Source organism: Dendrobates tinctorius, unplaced genomic scaffold (genome assembly GCF_039654945.1).
Source record: "Dendrobates tinctorius isolate UK_male_01 unplaced genomic scaffold, ASM3965494v1 ptg000021l, whole genome shotgun sequence".
Lineage (NCBI taxonomy): Eukaryota > Metazoa > Chordata > Amphibia > Anura > Dendrobatidae > Dendrobates > Dendrobates tinctorius.
Genome location: NW_027361689.1, coordinates 42,385,377 through 42,406,146, shown reverse-complemented (window position 1 = coordinate 42,406,146; position 20,770 = coordinate 42,385,377). Strand labels below are relative to the sequence as shown.

Below are 20,770 nucleotides of genomic sequence, written 5' to 3'. Positions count from 1 at the left end.
TCATTTCTCCAGTGGTGGTGCTGCAGGGAAATCGAACACCTGCCGTTTAGGTTCCATCACAGATTGTAGCCGATCACTGGAGGTCTCAGTACTGGCAAACACCTTGCTCAATCTATTGTCTCCCAAAAAGGAATTGCCCCAACTAGAAATGGAAAGTAGCTTAAGGCTGCATTTTCGCGGCGGTTTTAAACGCGCAATTTTGCTGCGAAAAACAAGCATCCCATGCAATCCTATGGGTTTCCGCAATGCTGTGCTAATGCTGTGTTTATTTCCAGCAGCGGAATCGCTTCGCAGTAAAAAAACGTAGCATGCTCATTAATTTAGCGGAATCGTGGCGATTCCGCCCACATAGGAATGCATTGTTCTGCTTACTTTCCGCATGTGGCTGTGCCCACCATGCGAAAAGTAAGCAGAACATTTGCGGATGGTACCCACAGTCCGGAGGAGAGGAGACTGTCCTCCGGGCTGTGGGTACCATATCCCTGTAAAAAACAGAATTAAAATAAAAAAATACTGTTATTCTCACCTTCCGATGTCCCGTGCAGCCTTCCCGCCTCTCTCCACGCTCCCGGCATCTTCCGGTCCCAGTAATCCTTTGCGAGAATGACCGCGATGATGTCACGGTCATTCGCGCAAAAGATTACTGGGACCGGAAGATGCCGGGAGCGTGGAGAGAGGCGGGAAGGCTGCGCGGGACGCCGGAAGGTGAGAATAACAATATATATATATATTTTTTTATTATTTTTTACATCCTATCTTTTACTACTGATGCCGCACAGGCAGCATCAGTAGTAAAAAGTTCACCACACTTGTCAAACACTGTGCTTGATGAGTGTGACCAACCTGTCAATCAGTTCTCCAAGCGATGCTCCAGATCGCTTGGAAAACGCTAGCATTCTGCAAGCTAATTACGCTTGCAAATCCCTAGTTTTTCCGCAGGAAAAATCGCGGGAATTTAAAATGTGATTTTCCCGCGGAATGGAATTCCGGAATTCTCGCAGTAACTTCCGCGGGAATTCCGCTACGTGTGAACTTAGCCTTAGGTTACGCCCGTACTGACTTACAGTGCCTTGCGAAAGTATTCGGCCCCCTGGAACGTTTCAACCTTTTCCCACATATCTTGCTTCAAACAAAGATACCAAATGTAAATTTTTGGTTTAGAATCAACAACAAGTGGGACACAATTGTGAAGTTGAATGAAATTTATTGGTTATTTTTAATTTTTGGGGAAATTCAAAAACTGAAAAGTGGGACGTGCAATATTATTCGGCCCCTTTGGTTTCAGTGCAGCAAACTCACTCCAGAAGTTAATTGTGGATCTCTGAATGATCCAATGTTGTGCTAAATAGCTAATGATGATAAATATAATCCACCTGTGTGTAATCAAGTCTCCGTATAAATGCACCTGCTCTGTGATAGTCTCAGGGTTCTGTTTGAAGCACAGAGAGCATCATGAAGACCAAGGAACACAACAGGCAGGTCCGTGATAGTGTTGTGGAGAAATTTAAAGCCGGATTTGGAAACAAAATGATTTCCAAAACATTAAACATACCAAGAAGCACTGTGCAAGCGATCATATTGAAATGGAAGGAGTATCATACCACTGCAAATCTACCAAGACCCGGCCGTCCCTCTAAACTTTCATCTCAAACAAAGAGAAGAATGATCAGGGATGCAGCCAAGAGGCCCATGATCACTCTGGATGAACTGCAGAGATCTACAGCTGAGGTGGGACAGTCTGTCCATAGGTCGTACACTGCACAAATCTGGCCTTTATGGAAGAGTGGCAAGAAGAAAGCCATTTCTCAAAGATATCCATAAAAAGTGTTGTTTAAAGTTTGCAACAAGCCACCTGGGAGACACACCAAACATGTGGAAGAAGGTGCTCTGGTCAGATGAAACCAAAATCGAACTTTTTGGCAACAATGCCAAACGATATGTTTGGCGTAAAGGCAACACACCATCCCCACTATCAAACATAGTGGTGGCAGCATCATGGTTTGGCCTGCTTTTCTTCAGCAGGGACAGGGAAGATGGTTAAAACTGATGGGAAGATGGATGGAGCCAAATACAGGACCATTCTTGAAGAAAACCTGTTGGAGTCTGCAAAAGACCTGAGACTGGGACGGAGATTTGTCTTCCAACAAGACAATGATCCCAAACATAAAGAAGAATCTACAATGGAATGGTTCACAAATAAAGGTATCCAGGTGTTAGAATGACCAAGTCAAAGTCCAGACCTGAATCCAATCGAGAATCTGTGGAAAGAGCTGAAAACTGCTGTTCACAAACGATTTCCATCCAACCTCACTGAGCTTGAGCTGTTTGCCAAGGACGAATGGGCAAGAATTTAATTCTCTTGATGTACAAAACTGATAGAGACATACCCCAAGCGACTTGCAGCTGTAATCGCAGCAAAAGGTGGCGCAACAAAGTATTACCCCTTCATGACCCAGCCTATTTTGACCTTGATGACCAGGCCATTTTTAGCAATTCTGACCAGTGTCCCTTTATCAGGTAATAACTCAGGAACGCTTCAACGCATCCTAGCGATTCTGAAATTGTTTTTTCTTGACACATTGGGCTTCATGTTTTTTGTAAATTTAGGTTGATAATTTTTGCATTTATTTGTGATAAAATCAGAAATTTGGCTTAAATTTTGAAAATTTCGCAATTCTCAAATTTTGAATTTTTTATTCTGTTAAACCAGAAAGTTATGTGACACAAAATAGATACTAAATAACATTTCCCACATGTCTACTTTACATCAGCACAATTTTGGAAACAAATTTTTTTTTTGTTAGGAAGTTATAAGGGTTAAAAGTTGACCAGCGATTTCTCATTTTTACAACAAAATTTACAAAACCAATATTTTTAGGGACCACCTCACATTTGAAGTCACTTTGAGGGGTCTATATGGCAGAAAATACCTAAAATTGACACCATTCTAAAAACTGCACCCCTCAAGCTACTCAAAACTACATTCAAGAAGATTATTAACCCTTCAGGTGCTTCATAGGAACTAAAGCAACGTGGAAGGAAAAATGGACATTTTAATTTTTCCAACAAAAATTTTCTTTTAGTATCAATTTTTTCATTTTCACATGGGCAACAGGATAAAATGGATGCTAAAATTTGTTGAGCAATTTCTCCCGAGTACACCGATACGTCATATGTGGTCATAAACCACTGTTTGGGCGCACGGCAGGGCTCAGAAGGGAAGGAGCGCCATTTGACTTTTTGAATGGAAAATATGCTGGAATATTTAGCAGTTGCCATGTTGCGTTTGGAGACCCCCCGTGTGCCTAAGCATTGGAGCTCCCCCACATGTGACCCCATTTTGGAAACTAGACCCTCCAAGGAACTTATCTAGATGCATAGTGAGCCCTTTGAACCCCCAGGTGCTTCACAAATGGATCTGTAAAAAAAAAAAAATAATTTTTGTGAAAAAAAAGTTTCTTTTAGCCTCAGTTTTTTCATTTTCACATGGGCAACAGGATAAAATGGATCCTAAAATTTGTTGGGCAATTTCGCCTGAGTACACAGATACCTCATAAACCACTGTTTGGGTGCACGGCAGGGTCCAGAAAGGAAGGAGCGCCATTTGACTTTTTGAATGGAAAATTAGCTCCAATCGTTAGCGGACACTGTCGTGTTTGGAGATCCCCAGTGTGCCTAAACTTTGGAGCTCCCCAACAAATGACGCCATTTTGGAAACTAGATCCCCTAAGGAATTTATCTAGATGTATAGTGAGCACTTTGAACCCCCAAGTGCTTCGCAGAAGTTTATAACGCAGAGCCGTGAAAATAAAAAAATATTTTTTTTCCTCAAAAAATTATTTTTTAGTCTGCAATCTTTTATTTCATAAGGGTAACAGGATAAATTGGACCCCAAAAGGTGTAGTACAGTTTTCCTGAGTACGCTGGTACCCCATATGTGGGGGGGAACCACTGTTCGGGCACACGTCGGGGCTCGGAATGGAAGTAGTGACGTTTTGAAATGCAGACTTTGATGGAATGGTCTGCGGGCGTCGTTACGTTTGCAGGGCCCCTGATGTGCCTAAACAGTAGAAACACCCCACAAGTGACCCCATTTTGGAAACTAGACCTTCCAAAGGAACTTATCTAGATGTCTGTTGAGCACTTTGAACCCCCAAGTGCTTCACAGAAGTTTATAACGCAGAGACGTGAAAATACAAAAAATAATTTTTTTTCCACAAAAATAATTATTTAGCCCCCATTTTTTTATTTTCCCAAGGGTAACAGGAGAAATTAGACCCCCAAAGTTGTTGTACAATTTTTCCTGAGTACGCTGATCCAACATACGTTGGGGTAAACCACTGTTTGGGCACACGTCGGGGCTTGGAAGGGAGGGAGCGCCGTTTGACTTTTTGAACGCAAAATTGGCTGGAATCAATGGTGGCACCATGTCGCGTTTGGAGACCCCCTGATGTGCCTAAACAGTGGAAACCTCTCAATTCTAACTCCAACCCTAACCCAAACACACCCCTAACCCCAACACATCCCTAACCCTAATCCCAACCCTAACCATAACCCTAACCTCAACACACCCCTAACTCTAATCCCAACCCAAACCATAACCCTAACCACTAGCCTAACCCTAATCCCAACCCTAACACACCCCTAACCCTATTCTTAACCCTAATTCCAGTCCTAACCCTATTTCCAACCCAAACCCCATTTCCAATTCTAACCCTAATGGAAAAATAAAAATATTTTCTTTATTTTATTTGTGCCTACCTATGGGGGTGATAAAGGGGGGGGTTTATTTACTTTTTATTTTATTTTGATCACTGTGATAGTTTATCACAGCGATCAAAATGAATGAATGGAATCTGCAGCAGGCAGATTCGAGCAGGCGCACTGCGCATGCGCCCGCCATTTTCCAAGATGGCGGCGCTCATGATCCGGGACCGCTGGACACCGGGAGCGACAGCGGCACTCGGAAGGTACTAGGGGGGTGGGAGAGGAGGTGATTGGAAGCTCGGGGAAGCGGAGAGAAGGCGGGGGGAGCAAATTATGACAGCGGCGGCAGATCGCCACTGTCATTCAGTGTCTGGGGGCAGATCGCCCCCGTTACACGATGGGGGGGGGGGGTTGGACCAGTGTCTCTGGCCATGTCCGCTGCTACTGCAGCATCGGCCATGGCTGATTTGTAATATTTCATCAAATTTCATTGATGAAATATTACTATCGCTCTGATTGGCTGTTTCACTTTTAACAGCCAATCAGAGCGATCGTAGGCACGTGGGCGCTAAGCCACGCCTCCTTGGGTTAACTATAAAGGTTCCTCTGTGTGCGGGTCGGGGGACCCATCAGTGACCCCGGCCACCCGACCTGCAGGGGGGCAATCAATTCATGACGCCACATAGGGTCGTATTGGCACGACTCTTCATGATGCCTATGTGGCGTCAAAGGTCGGGAAGGGGTTAAATTAAAGGGGCCGAATAATATTGCACGCCCCACTTTTCAGTTTTTGAATTTCCAAAAAAATTTAAAATAACCAAGAAATTTCGTTCAACTTCACAATTGTGTTTCACTTGTTGTTGATCCTTCACCAAAGATTTACATTTGGCATCTTTATGTTTGAAGCATGATATGTAGGAAAAGGTTGAAAAGTTCCAGGGGGCCGAATACTTTCGCAAGGCACTGTATCTCTCAGGTGGGAAAACCCGTTGAGTTTTTCAAGAGGATGACGCTTCAGGAAAGGTTATTTTATTGTTGTTTTTTCACTAAAGCATCTTTTTCTGAATATTTTTGTTTGTTTGTTTCCAGCACTTTTTTTTTTTTTTTTTTTAGCTTTTGTGTGGCCTTGATGCCTTTTAGATGCTCGGGTGCCTTCTGAGCGCCATCCCATTGACTTCTATTGTTATATTGTCAAGTGTACAGTGTCTTCCGAGTGAAGAATGATTCCCTCACTTCTTATGACCACTTGGGTGTCTTTGAAAACCTCAAAAACCTGAATATTTGTGCAGCGAGTCGACTTTACATAGAAAAGCATACATTCCAAGGGGTTTGAGCATTTAGGTTGTGCTTTTTCAGAAGGCTTTCAAATCGATATCCGCCTGAATAAGGCGTCAGGTGCACAACCCCCAAGAGTCCGATGGTATGGTTTTTTTTTTGGTTTTTTTTCATGGTATGTAAAGTCTAATAACTTTACATTCCATGAAAAAACTCTGACAAGATTTTTAACAAGTACATATAATAATCACAAAAAAAGCAGCACATATCTTACAAGTAAGAAGATGTTCTTTCCTTAGACGACCCCGTCTCCCGCTTTCTGAAGGTCATCGTGCCTCTGCGGCCCCCCAGCAGTTGCAGATTTACAACTCCCGGCATTTGTTGTCGTGCAGGTTGTGAGTTCTACTTCTGCAGATGTGAAGGCATCCCGGGGGCGGCATCTCGGCAGCAGCGGGTGGTCGCAGACCACGGCCCCATAACTCTACATACACAGATGGTGGCGTAGACCCAGAGCGTACTCACCTCGCCCTCCGCATACAACCCGGGCACCCCATCAGGCTGTAATAGCTGCGCTCTGTCCGGGGAGAGGCAGCCAGCAGCAGCAGAACGGCCATCAACCTCTTATCTAGGCTCAGCATCCGTCATGTAGCAGCTGGCCAGTACAGATAAACCACAGCCTTAAAGGGGTACTCACATTCACCAGGGGACTTTTTTTTCCCCTACATTTATTCCTACAGCCATATCCACTTATATTTCTCCATCAAGAAGTATTTTTTTTTTTTTTTTTTTCTGTGGGATGGGATGTAGCTCAGAAACACCCCATTCACTTTACCATAGTATATACTTATTATTGATTTTATTGGGAATGAGAAGTGCCTGATAACAGCAATCTTTATTGTCTGGGGGACGTTGCCTGTAACAAAATAAACAACTTTTTTTTTTAAATTTTCTTTTTGCAATAGGAAAAGGAGGGTGATTTGAACCTTTATTAATTAGAGGCAGGTCCGGCTTTGTTAAACACTCTACTCCATATATAAGCACACCTACATGTCGGGAAGGAGTTCTGCCATGAATCATATAAATGCCAAACACTTGATAGGATGTGAGATAATGTACCCTGTATATATAATACCTTTTTAATCATTTCTGGCTTACATATGTCCCCTTTGGTGCTACTAGTCTGCATTTTTGGAAGCAAGCTCTAGACTGAATCAATCTCCTTCCCCCTCTGGCAGCTGACAATAGTAAGTATTTATAGCCTATAAGAAAACTGACTATGAAGCACCCAAACTTAGACAACAATAAAGAAAAAAAAAATCATTAAAAATTCAATTTTTTTTTCTTACGTTGAGAAAGTGAAGTTATTACTCTGCAAACCTGAGCGGGAGGTACAACCAGCTGTCCTGCAGTGAGTGGACAAATCCAGACCCCAAAACAGTATACATGTACAGGTGTAACCAATACAATGTGCAGACTATTTAATATACTGTACACTAACCGAAATGATGGTGGCAACAGCTCTGGGGGCAGAGTCAGAGGAAGCGGCTGGCCGGCTTTTGCCATATCTGTTAAATGCATGGCTAGCACAAACTCATCAGCTTTCAGTTTTCCCTTTCTGTCAATGTCAGCGAGTGACCTACGAGACACATGAGAAAAATTCAAGATTATGAATTATAACAAAACTCCTTCAGATTAAAATTCACACAGGAGGCAGGGGGCAGGCCGGCGCTTCCCGCCACACAGGAGGCGGGGGAGGGGCCAGCGCCTCCTGACACACAGAAGGCAGGGGGGTGGGCCAGCGCCTTCCTCCACACAGGAGGCGAGCCAGAGCCTCCCGCCACACAGGAGGCGGGGGAGGGGCCAGCGCCTCCTGACACACAGAAGGCAGGGGAGCGGGCCAGCGCCTTCCTCCACACAGGAGGCGAGCCAGAGCCTCCCGCCACACAGGAGGCGGGGGAGGGGCCAGCGCCTCCTGACACACAGAAGGCAGGGGAGCGGGCCAGCGCCTTCCTCCACACAGGAGGCGAGCCAGAGCCTCCCGCCACACAGGAGGCGGGGGAGGGGCCAGCGCCTCCTGACACACAGAAGGCAGGGGAGCGGGCCAGCACCTACCGCCACACAGGAGGCGAGCCAGAGCCTCCTGCCACACAGGAGGCGGGGGAGGGGCCAGCGCCTCATGACACACAGAAGGCAGGGGGGTGGGCCAGCGCCTTCCTCCACACAGGAGGCAGGGGGGGGGGGGCAGCACCTTCCTCCACACAGGAGGTGGGGGGGGCCAGCGCCTCCTGACACACAGAAGGCAGGGGAGCGGGCCAGCACCTCCCGCCACACAGGAGGCAAGTCAGAGCCTCCCACCACACAGGAGGCGGGGGAGGGGCCAGCGCCTCCTGACACACAGAAGGCAGGGGGGTGGGCCAGCACCTTCCTCCACACAGGAGGCGGGGGGGGCCAGCGCCTCCTGACACACAGAAGGCAGGGGAGCGGGCCAGCACCTCCCGCCACACAGGAGGCGAGCCTGAGCCTCCCGCCACACAGGAGGCGGGGAGGGGCCAGCGCCTCCTGACACACAGAAGGCAGGGGGTGGGCCAGCGCCTTCATCCACACAGGAGGCGGGGGGGGCCAGCGCCTCCTGACACACAGAAGGCAGGGGAGCGGGCCAGCACCTCCCGCCACACAGGAGCAGGGGGAGAGCCTGCGCCTCCTGCCACAGAGGGGGAGGGGTGGGTTGGTGCTTCCCACCACAGAGGAGGGGGCAGGACAGCACCTCCCACCACACAGGAACAGTGAGCGGGCTGATGACTTTTGCTACAGGTAGGGAGAGTCCCAGCTCCTATAGTGCTGGCTGAATGCTGATGAAAGGGAATCAACTCACTCTTGAAGAGTGGATAGCAAGTTACAGAGAAGGCATATCAGGACAGTTCCTGGCCAAGCATGTGCACCAAAATCAGCAGCAAGACCCAGGCTTTTATACAGCTTTTGGGCGACACTTACAGGTTCAAAACTTGTTATAGGCGTCACTTTAAGGTTACAAAGTCAACACAGTTATAGCTGGACTGTCAGAAGGGAATTATCTGCAGAGTAAGCAACGAAAGCAAACAATCAGCAGACGCTGCGTGAACCTGGCCGTGTTCTCATGGAGGAGGAACGTGGAGATAAAGGATAGATGTATTCCTTATACATCACAGTGCAGAAACAGCGGCGGATTTCCCTAAACATCCTCCATCTTCCTTCCTTTCTTTCTAATCAAGCCTGGCAGTGTACGAGACTGTGCCTGTTCATGTCCGGTTCTTATGACTGTGGATTGTTTGCCTGTACAATGTGGCCGCTCCATCATCAGCCTCTCCCCCCCCCCCCCCCCCCGGGCCCTCAGTCTCTACAGGGGGGCTTGGTCACATGCCCAGTAATATCCTTCTGTTATGGGGGGCAATATACTATGGAAGTGTATTCCAATTGGTGCAGAGCTACATTTGCACTATAGGAGGGGGGCTGGTTAATTCTACAGGAAGAGTTCTTTTTGCAGCTATTTACAGCTTTAGGTTACAGCAAAAAGGATTTTTGCAAAATGTTGCAGACACAATTCAGATTGATGCGACTTGCCACAAAGGCAGAGCCTCATGTGTACAGACATACACCAGGAGCTTGTAAGGGGGCCCTTCATCCCGCCCAAGCCATAGTCAGCATGATATCTAGACAAACCCACTCATTATAGGAAGTTACGATTTACACTATGGCGTGTCTGAGAAATACATTCCCCAATTGGAATTGTAACGCCAAGAAGGAAATGTGATGGAGTTATGGGAATGAAATGATGTAGAGATATGTTACAGATCTGAAAATTATGGACAAATTGAGACAACATTTGCAAAATATATTCCCCGCACTTACAGCCTTGGCTGTTATCAATAAGGTCAGTAATGGTTGTCTTGAGAATGTTCTGCTTTACTTAATATACTTGGGTAAATCATCAAGATCTGCTGCTGGCAGCGACCAATGATGTCCCCAATGTGCTCAAGGGGGATAAGTCCTGTTTGGATTGAAGGTGCTACCATGGCTCCAGTGTCCCCAGACTTGTCTCCCATCAAGCACATCTGGGACGTCATTGGCAATGACACTGAAGCTGCCAGCAGCAGATCTTGATGATTTGCCCAAGCGCAGTCACAATAGCAGAACACATCTTAAATGACCATTAGTAACCTCACCGGTAGCAGCCAAGGCTGTAAGTGAGGGGATTTCTGCATGTGGCGTCATACTCCATACAGAATAAATCACCATTTGATTATTTTTTTTCCAATTTTTCATCTATCCTGTGATTTCTATCACTCCACGACTTTTCCTTCCTGGTGTTCTGATTTCAACGTTAAGGAGTGCAAGTTAGATTTCTATACAGGAAAGGATTCTTTACAGTTAGATTAGTCAGATAATTAAATGCTTTTCAGCTTTCATATGAATCTAGCAATAAATAATTGTCTGAGAACGACTGACCCTACATCATGTAACCCTGAAACTGGGCGTCTCTTGGGCGGGATCTTACCAGCCAGATTGACTGGTCTTCCTATAAACAAGTAGGGAGCGAGCAGTTAATCCAGCTGGGCTGGTAGGAGGCGGGAGCCGCCCAGTGGACTCCTTCTCCCCTGCCCAGACTCCTCCCCTAGTGCTTTAGGTGATGCCGCATTCAGGTGTCTTACCATATCGTAGCCAGCTGGGTGTGTGAGAGGCTGGATTGTACCAGTGATGACTTCACTTGAGACCCTGAAAATAGAAAACGTAACAGCCATGAACGTGCTGTCTAAACTCAACATAAAAAGGATCTCTCCCTTTATATAAGGTTTTCCTATAAGTTCCATTAGTACTAAACAAAAACACGTCAGTGCCATCTTGTAAATGGTGTGCCCCTTTACACAACAGACCGTTCTGGTCCGTGCCCCGTCCCGCAGCCAGGGGAGGTCAGAGCGGTGAGGGGTTACATTCAGGGGCAGTGTCATGCGTGGCGCCACCCTGTGTACCCACACACATACCCACCTGTTAGGTAGCCGCACATGGTTTTATCAAGGCTATTAAACTTCTGTCTGTACTTCAGCCTGGAGGCCTGCGGCACGGCCCAGTCGTGGGTGCTAAACTTCGGGGAGTTGCCAGTCAGTGATGTGGTAGAAGAGGAATTGGAACTTAAAAAGCAAAAAGGTGAAAAAAAATAAATAAAAATCACTCCATCATTGCAGACACCTACGACTCCCATCTTAAAGGCAATGTCAACCGTTCTTAATGCTTGTTTCCTTAATCAGATATTACAACCACATGTATTAAAAGTTTCATATATGTATGAAATGTTCCCTGGAGGTGTCCATATTGGAGACTCACCCTTTTCTGTAAGGGTGTGACACTTCATGGTAGCTGAAGTGAATACTACAGTCAGTTATGGAGTATAGCACCGTCAGCAGAGACGGGTGCAAGGGTTAAAAAATTATAGCCATTTTGTTCCAGAAACAGCACCACCCCTATCCATAGGTTAGGTGAGGTATTGCAGTTTCGCTCCTCCTTTGGCATGAAGTCACACAGCATAGAGGTTGTCAGTTAAGCAGGATGAGAATAGAGCTGGAGTGACGGAGGGTTCCCATCTGCCACAGTCATTTGATTTCTCAGTAACGAAGGCACGGATCGGCCACGTACAAGAATTGTCTTTGAAAGAGCTACAAGTACATATAAATAGTTTGCCCCTTCCTGATGAGCTGAGCCAAACAAGACCGAGCAACACTGAAAATCTTCCAAGTACAAGTACCACTACATTTCACACTCACACACCGACCCCATCACATGCACACAGTTCACAAGAGGCATAGGTAACACTTCCCAGTTTTCGGAGCCGACTATTGAATGCAAAATGACTTACCCGGACTGGAGATAGAGGGACTCTCCGTAAAAGTGAAGCGCAATTGTAAGAATGAACTTTAGAATTCTCTTTTATTGGACGACGGTCCATTCTCACTCGAGATCTGGATGGCATCATGCAAGTCTGGTCCTGGAAGTTTTCAGCACCAAATTCTGTGAGCGAATTACACTCCAAACTCCAAATTAATAAGATTTGTTTTCTTTGCACTCAGGAAATCAATCACGGCCTTGCATGGTGTACCCAGGATTTCAGGTTAATTAATACATGTAGGCACCAAAAATAGTGTCACAGGCAAAGGAAGAGTTCCCTCTGAACTATAGGAACTTTAGAAATGTGAGTTTTATCCGATTTATTTGCTTGTCTGAATGAGTCCTAACCCAGGTCATGTTCCCTGCAGGGATGGCATATACCCTGCAGGGGCAATGTAGTATTCGAGGGCACCATTTAGAGAATGGCTGTCCTTGTAATCACTCTCTATCCTGGTGGTCCCTCTAGGCCAGTGATGGGGAACCTGAGAGAGTGCCCAAACTGCAAACTAAAATTCAATTTATGACGAAGTGCCAACACATGCCAAATGCCCCATTATGATCCCCTTCATGTAGAAATATGCCCCATCATGATCCCCTTCATGCAGAAATATGCCCCATCATGATCCCCTTCATGTAGAAATATGCCCCATCATGATCTCTTTCATGTAGAAATATGCCCCATCATGATCCCCTTCATGCAGAAATATGCCCCATCATGATCCCCTTCATGCAGAAATATGCCCCATCATGATCCCTTTCATGTAGAAATATGCCCCATCATGATCCCCTTCATGTAGAAATATGCCCCATCATGATCCCTTTCATGCAGAAATATGCCCCATCATGATCCCCTTCATGCAGAAATATGCCCCATCATGATCCCCTTCATGCAGAAATATGCCCCATCATGATCCCCTTCATGTAGAAATATGCCCCATCATGATCCCCTTCATGCAGAAATATGCCCCATCATGATCCCCTTCATGCAGAAATATGCCCCATCATGATCCCCTTCATGTAGAAATATGCCCCATCATGATCCCCTTCATGCAGAAATATGCCCCATCATGATCCCCTTCATGCAGAAATATGCCCCATCATGATCCCTTTCATGTAGAAATTACCCATTCCACCACCTCCATCATTTCCTCCTCCCCATCACCACATCATTGTCCCTCTCCCCATCACTCCCATCATTGGCCCACCACAGCGGCCACACACACCACAGCGGCCACACACACCACAGCGGCCACACACACCACAGCGGCCACACACACCCTGCTCTAGGGCAGCTGTCCATATACTCCAACAAGCTTTCCGACACCTTAATGGACAGGTGCAGCGAACCAGTTAGAAATGAAAGGCGCTGCAGTACTTCCTCCATACCAGGCTTACTTTAGGGCTTCATGTCATGGGAAAGACCCTAAAACTCTTACCTGCTAGAGCCCAGGTCTATCAAGGACTGAGTCTTCTGCATCCCGGCACTACCGAATCCTCCGGCCATCAGCGAGAGCGAGCTGTTGTGAGGCAGCGCTGAAAACGAAGGCAAGACATCCATCCATCAGTAAAATAATAGAAATGTAGAAAATGGGGACAAGTTCACACTGGGTTTCTCCTGCAGATTTCCCACAGATTAAACCTTTGGCTTAGAATTTTTTACTGTATATTGTGACTTTAAGTATTAACATTAGCGGTTTCCCATTGAAATCATTAAGTAGCTTATTCATTAGTATTTGAAGCCTTTTTTATGTGCCTCTTTGAGCAGAATCTGCTACAAAATCCTTGCCAAAAACAGGATTAAAACATTCCCTACGGACAGACTCACACATCGGTATGTCAAGATCCGGACTGACCGCTGGTCCCTTAACCCTGGACTCCACAGCCTTATTAAAAGGTTTTTTTTTGTCATGTAATCTGAGAGTAGCATGATGTAGGGGTGGAGATCCTGATTCCAGAGATGTGTCACTTACTGGGCTGCTTGCTGTCATCATGATAGAATCTGTGGTTTCTCTGCTGCAGATCTAACAGAGCTCTGAATGCTTAACTGTGTACAACCCCGCCCCAACCACTGATAGGCAGCTTTCTGGCTATGCACAGTGAACAGCAAAAGCAGCCAATCAGTGGTGGGGGCAGGGTTTCACATAACCGTTGACTAGGAGGCACTGGATGCCTAGTCCTGTAGTGATAATTTCCTGCTGATAAAACACTGATTGTATTGAAACTATGCACATCCTAGTAAGTAACATCACTGGAATCAGGGTCTCTGCCCTTAAATCATGCTGCTCTCGGTTTACATATAAAAAAAATGCTGATAAATTCCATTTAAGGCCTATGAGGACATCAAGTTTGGATCAGGAGACTTATGGCCGGTCTGTGCATTACAGTCTGTATTCAGACCACGAAACATGGATGTTTTAATCCGGTTGAAGAGATATAAGTTTTGTGGGGCTTAAGTGACAGATCTTGTTCTTTTTGGGCTGAATTCACACCTATTAATTTTGTCTTCCCCCACCATTTTCTGTGATGAAAATGGACAATCAATGGATCTTACAGATTTCAATGAGGTTAATGCGACACAAAGTCTACATGTAACTTGAATTGATGATAATTAATGACAATGGACAAAGGGGGCCGAACGGACTCATTTCTTAACACATTTTTATAGAAGCTGGAGCAAATTATCTGATACCGGGGTCCGAATCGCCTCCTACCCCCCCAAAAGGCATAAAGGCAAATGATAACCTTCTGTTTATAGGAGCCACCACTAGGGGGAGCCAAGCTGTTTACTGCATACAGCTCTGATTATAGAGGGGATACACAGAGAAAGCCAGAGCGCAGACCCCAGTACTTGAAGATGAAAACAAAGCTTCATCATAAAGATGAAAAATATATTAAAAAAATGTGATAAATACATGTGCACATATATGTCGCCTACAGAAGCAGACAGATCGCAGACACTTACTTGAGGACAAAGGCACAGTGAAGGAGGACAGGAGGGTGGACGTTCCTTTTGGCAATGTTGATGATGAGCCGACAGAAGGTACCAAGGGACTAGACATAGGCATGGGTGGCAGAGAACTCATTGAGGTCAACGAAGTGGTGGGTGCAAGGGGTAACAGCGTGGGCATAGATGGCGGCATGGACAGGTTTGGCATACTTCCCATTCCTGAACGTAGAACATAAAATTACATTACGCTGAAGACACAGTTCATCTAAGGATCTAGAGGAGATCGGGAAAGATGCTCCCACCAAGAGATTCCAGGACACGGGAATAATATGTCACAATACTGTATGCGAAGCCCCTGTATGCAGCATGGTACAAAGCAGGAGAAGCGGAGCAGACCAGACAAAGTCTAACCTGTAACTTACAGACTGAGTCCGAGGGCTGGTCAGTGCTAGTACCTGTGCACTGCTCCGAAGCCGCTCAGACTGCAGGATCCGGACAACCTTAGAGCCCCAGCGCTCATCCAATCCTGAAGCTACGCGCCTTTGAGGCAACGTTAACTCTGCTTGCAGCATCAGAGAGTCCATACGACCTTTCGATCAGGAGCACACTGCTCTCCAGCCTCCAGATTATCATGGGGCAGTGCACTCCTGATTGACAGCTCGGACCTGCGGCATGGGAATACTGCTGGCCAGAATTGTGCCCTCTCTGATGCTGCAAGCACCTCCAGATGATTGAAGGTGATGCAACAACCTGTCATTTTATTCTGATCCCCATCATTTGTGCACAGAAAGCTAAATGTGGTCCCTTATTAAAGGGGGTGAGGGCTCCTGACCTGAGAGGTGTGGGAAGACGTGGGAATTAATGTCTTGTCTTCCAGAACACTAAATATTTTTCACATTTTGATAATCAATACTATCGGGAGGCCTTTAGCTTCTCTGTAGTTTATTGTCTGGCCCATGGAAGAAACTGCAGTCCATGGATGGGTGTTCCTTCTTTTTGGCTTTATGGATGAGACTGCGGCTTGACAAAAATTACCAGCCATGTTATAAGGCTCAATAATGGATCAGACTTAAAGGGAATCTGTCACCCCTTTTTAGAGATATCATATAATGATCTCATTCAATTGTGTGTCACATAAGGATTCTCTTAGTACTTTTGCTTCCCCCTGACCCCGCACCTTTCATGCATTAATACCTTTTTTATATCGGTTCAGATGTATGTAAACTGCCACGGTCCGGTCCGCTGGGCGGGGCTTATTCACCTGCTCCCTCCCCTCCCTGTCTTGCTCTATACAAGAAGAAATGCGTAGAGGGGAAGCAAAAGTGCTAAGAGAATCTTTATGTGACACACAATTGAATGATATTATATGATATCTCTAAAAAGTGGTGACAGATTCCCTTTAAGAGTTGGAAAAAAAAAAAGTAGTTAGCTGTCCCAGACTAGAGTCCTGTGAACCTTCTACCTAGTGCCTCTTCCAGTTACTAAGCTGGACGTGATGTCATACACATCAACTTCTGATTACTAAGCCGGACTTGATATCATACACGTCGGATAATTCCCGTTACTAAGCCGGATGTGATGCCATACACGTCACCTCTTCCGGTTACTAAGCTGGACGTGATGCCATACACATCGTCTCTTCAGAATACTAAGCCGGACATGATGCCATACACGTCGCCTCTTCTGATTAATAAGCCGGATGTGATCTCATATATGTCGCTTCTTCTGATCAGCAAGTCCAGGAAAGAAGCCAACTGGTAGAAGATGGTTTCGCAGGGCTGTGACCCAGGCTACCAACGTGACTACTAGATCAGGGTCTCCCAAATAGCCCCCCTCAATTCTGGTAAGATCTTCTTGGGCATTTTCTATCTTCTTTCATACTTCCTCTCCGGCAGGAGAAATTGTTTCCGTTAAAGGCTTCATCAAGAGCTTCTTACCCAGCCAAACAGTAGCCCACTCTCAAGAGAGGGGCAAGTAGACAAAAACTGGCTTTAAGTGGCTTTAGGTAATTTCATGCACCATCTTTGCCACCAAACATTTCCTTCTGCTCCACCCCATTTGCTGTACACCATGAAGTACTGCACAGAGTTCAAAGAAATATCAGATTTTAGGAAAAGAAAGAGCAACATCATCAGGAGATCATGAGCACAGAAAACACACCAAAGCGAGAAGACATTAATGGCGAGAAGACTGGCGGCTGCTTCATGACCGGCGGGAGCATCATTGGCAGCGTCTGACCCTGCAGCTTCAGTTTGATCAGCTTCATTGCGATGGAGAACTCCAGCTGGTCCATTCTCCCGTCTTTGTTCAGGTCTGACAGGCTCCTTCCAAGACATCAAGGAGAAGAGAATGGTTATCACGCATCCTCCATCACTGCTCATAACAAGCGAGGAGTCATCTTGTAGGTACCAAACATCACTTCTGTCTGGGGGAACACTACACAACACACCAACATATACATGGGGAAAAACACCCTTGTACGCTGCAACACCGAGACATAGGATCCTGTGTTATCACTATATAGATGTGTTATCAGTCATTGTACAGCAGGGGGAGGAGGTGAGCTGTGACATCAGTTATGTATGGTGGATCCTGTGTTATCTACTGTATAGAGAGGTGTAATCAGTCATTGTACAGGAGGAGGAGGTAAGCTGTGACATCACCTATTGTGAATGGTGGATCCTGTATTATCTACTGTATATATAGGTGTTATCAGTCATTGTACGGGAGGAGGAAGTGAGCTGTGACATTACATGTGAACGCTGGATATTAGGCTATTTGCTGTATAGAGAGGTGTAATCAGTCATTGTACAGGAGGAGGAGGTGAGCTGTGACATCACCTATTGAGAATGGTGGATCCTGTGTTATCTACTGTATAGAGAGGTGTAATCAGTCATTGTACAGGAGGAGGAGGTAAGCTGTGACATCACCTATTGTGAATGGTGGATCCTGTATTATCTACTGTATATAGAGGTGTTATCAGTCATTGTACGGGAGGAGGAAGTGAGCTGTGACATTACATGTGAACGCTGGATATTAGGCTATTTGCTGTATAGAGAGGTGTTATTTTTAATCGTGCCTAAGATGATAATGAGGTTCCTCAAAAGTCAGGGTTTATATCAGGACCAGAAGCCAGTGGGTAACTTATACGCGATATAACATATATGATGACAAATTCCCTTTAAAAAGAAAGGCATTATACCAGTTATTTTCCCTCCGTGAAATGACTCTCTATGGATTATGAAAAATCACAAGATCTTGAATGGGCTAATGTCAACATTTGCTTTACTCCAGGATCCTACGACAACACTTCCTATACTCTGACTAGATAACGGCTTACATAGTGACAATCTTTTACTAAATAGGACATGGCGAGAGGGCCGCTAAATAAGTGTGTGTGTGTGTGTGAGAGAGATTATGTATAAATATAAACTTTTATTGTTTTTTTTTTTTGCTGTTTTTTTTGAGGAATTTTTACCATTTCTAGATACCCTCATGTAACCTGCACTTGTCATGGGTGAAATTCAAGTGACCATTCCAAATTGCACATAACTTTATTACTGTTGCTTTATTACATACAAGCTGCGGTAAGCATGGCCAAATATCGCTACAGGGTCCCTGCCTTCTTATAAGTGGGCAGACCAAAAAAAAACTTACCATATTTCCGCCAGGACAGCAGGCGGTAGCCCGGATTGTAAGAAGAAGGTTCTTGCTTGCTCTCCTATGGAAGGAAGGTCACAGCATTACTATCATCTCAGAAAGCTCAGAGTATTTCCCGCCGAGGCCGTTTGGGCATGGCAGACGTTATTGGTTGGGTTTGAGAGATAAGTTAAAGAGCTGAAGAACTCTAGGGTTATGTAACCTGTAGTTATGATACCTAACATCTGACACACAGACAATGGCGATGTACACTGACCACTGCCAAGAATGGAAATCACCAGTACAAGTTCGGAACCAGCAAGGAATAATGGGCAATTTCAGTTCTGAAGCATGAAGAAAGGTTAATGCAGCTTATGTCCGGTGAAAAGAAGTTACCAACCACCCAGCTGGTAGGTCATACCTTACAGATCGGCAAAGGACCCTGTACTGATCGACAAAAAGGGGCATTTTCATCCGTTATTAGAATGCAGTGGCAGTGAGCATGCTCGACCACTACGCCGTCCACTCTCTATCGAACGTCAGATGAAAAGAAGTTTTCAATTAGCCGGATGATAGGTAGTAACTCACAGATCGGTGGGGGTCCGTCAGCTGGGACCCTGCACTGATCGACAAAACGGTCCACATTCATCCCAGTTAGAACAGTGCAGCAGTCAGCGTGCTCAAACACTGCGCCTGTCATTCGCTATTGAACTGCTGGAGGGCTGCATTCTGCACTCGTACAGACAGAATGGCGTATGCTTCTCCATCCTAGAGCTGCATAAACATATACAAGTTAAAGGCAGGAAATCCGAGTCCGGTTTGAAGATAGACAGCGACACACGGAAATTTAAGGCCCCCTTTACGCTGCCCTTTCAGATAAGTATGTGGTAGTGACAGGCACGTGGTTTACATAACACTTGATTGTAGGGTCACTTTGCTGACTCCCTTTAATCCTAGAAATGCTTGGGAAAACTTCAGAAAGAAGAGTCTGATGTATTCATGATATGCACACGCCCCTCCTGCTAATTGAGCAGTAATAGGGAGATATCTGCCAAAGGAAGAAATCTGCCAATCAGCCGCAGGGGGCGAGTGCGTATCATCAATACATCAGACACTTAGTGCACAGAGCTGGACAGGACCTGCGAGGAATAATTTATATGTTTTTTTTGGGGGGGCTCTAATTTCCTCCCCATACTTGCCGACATGAGGGCCACAGTGCTGACATGGTTTTTGAAGTCTAACCAACTGCTGCAAGAATGTGGGCACCTATATCAGCATGATGACCTGTAATAGCTTCATAGTCCATTTTATGCTTGTGATGACTTTCGGTGCTTGGAGATAAATTGTACCCCTAAGGATAAAATAACGAGCAGGCGACAATACTGACTGCACCCCGGAACGCAGTGCAGACATCTGCTTGACAACGCTCCGCACGGCTTTGCTGCGTCATACCTGGCTCTGCTGTGCAATTTTTGACTATAGAGAAGCTCGGGTTGCATTGTAGTAACCCATTAACCTTCTAATGACCCCAACGGGCCATAAAAATAAAGCATCCTGAATTCTAAAGTTCAGGATTGTGAATGAACTGTGAAGTCACCTGTATAAATCCTCAAGTACAGGAAAATCTGCATCACAAGACTGCAGTGCAATTAATATTTAATGAGACTTTTCCTTAGTGAATGCATGCCAGGGACAGAGCGCTACGGCTGGACTAGGGGACAGTAACAGTCCGAAAGCAGCAAAATCAAAGATGCATTTGAATTAAAATTTCTATTATTTAACACCATGTTGGAAATAGGTTAAAAATTAAGTGCTCAATAATTTATTAATAAATCTTCATAAATATAGCAATAAATGACTCATAAAACCAGGGGAAGAGTCTTGAGGAGATCATTTGCATATTCCCAGTGCCTTCTGGGATAAGTGAAGAGTCTCCGCGAGCTCAACGATCACTGGGTTTTGGCCGTTGCAGCTGAAAAGAGGAAATCGGAAAACCAGGGGAAGAGTCTTGAGGAGATCATTTGCATATTCCCAGTGCCTTCTGGGATAAGTGAAGAGTCTCCGCGAGCTCAACGATCACTGGGTTTTGGCCGTTGCAGCTGAAAAGAGGAAATTGGAAAAACCGCGCGCCGATCGGCGCGCGAAATTTGGCTCATCTTTCATCGTTTTTAAGAAATCTCAAGATGGAAGAGGCCAGGAGCCATTTGGTGAGCTGCATTTCTTGCTACATGTTCACAGATTTACCAGTGGAAAAGCCAAACTTCACATGCCACAAATGCAAGCTTGTGT

The 20,770-nt window shown here is 45.6% G+C and overlaps 1 protein-coding gene across 5 annotated transcripts in view; it reads right to left on the bottom strand.

The window, feature by feature from the left end:
• The window catches only part of ITSN2 (intersectin 2), a 195,723-nt gene that overhangs the window by 122,956 nt on the left and 51,997 nt on the right, over positions 1–20,770 (bottom strand). For 4 of the 5 annotated variants that reach the window (XM_073568317.1, XM_073568316.1, XM_073568318.1 and 1 more), the window contains exons 4-10: positions 18,500–18,563; positions 17,003–17,166; positions 14,858–15,061; positions 13,332–13,428; positions 11,002–11,144; positions 10,668–10,731; positions 7,481–7,618 (exon numbers count right to left, since the gene is read on the bottom strand). In XM_073568317.1, coding sequence (XP_073424418.1) covers positions 7,481–7,618; positions 10,668–10,731; positions 11,002–11,144; positions 13,332–13,428; positions 14,858–15,061; positions 17,003–17,166; positions 18,500–18,563 — 874 coding nt within the window. The remainder of the gene's footprint in view (positions 1–7,480; positions 7,619–10,667; positions 10,732–11,001; positions 11,145–13,331; positions 13,429–14,857; positions 15,062–17,002; positions 17,167–18,499; positions 18,564–20,770) is intronic. The other variant, XM_073568319.1, reaches the window with a different exon arrangement.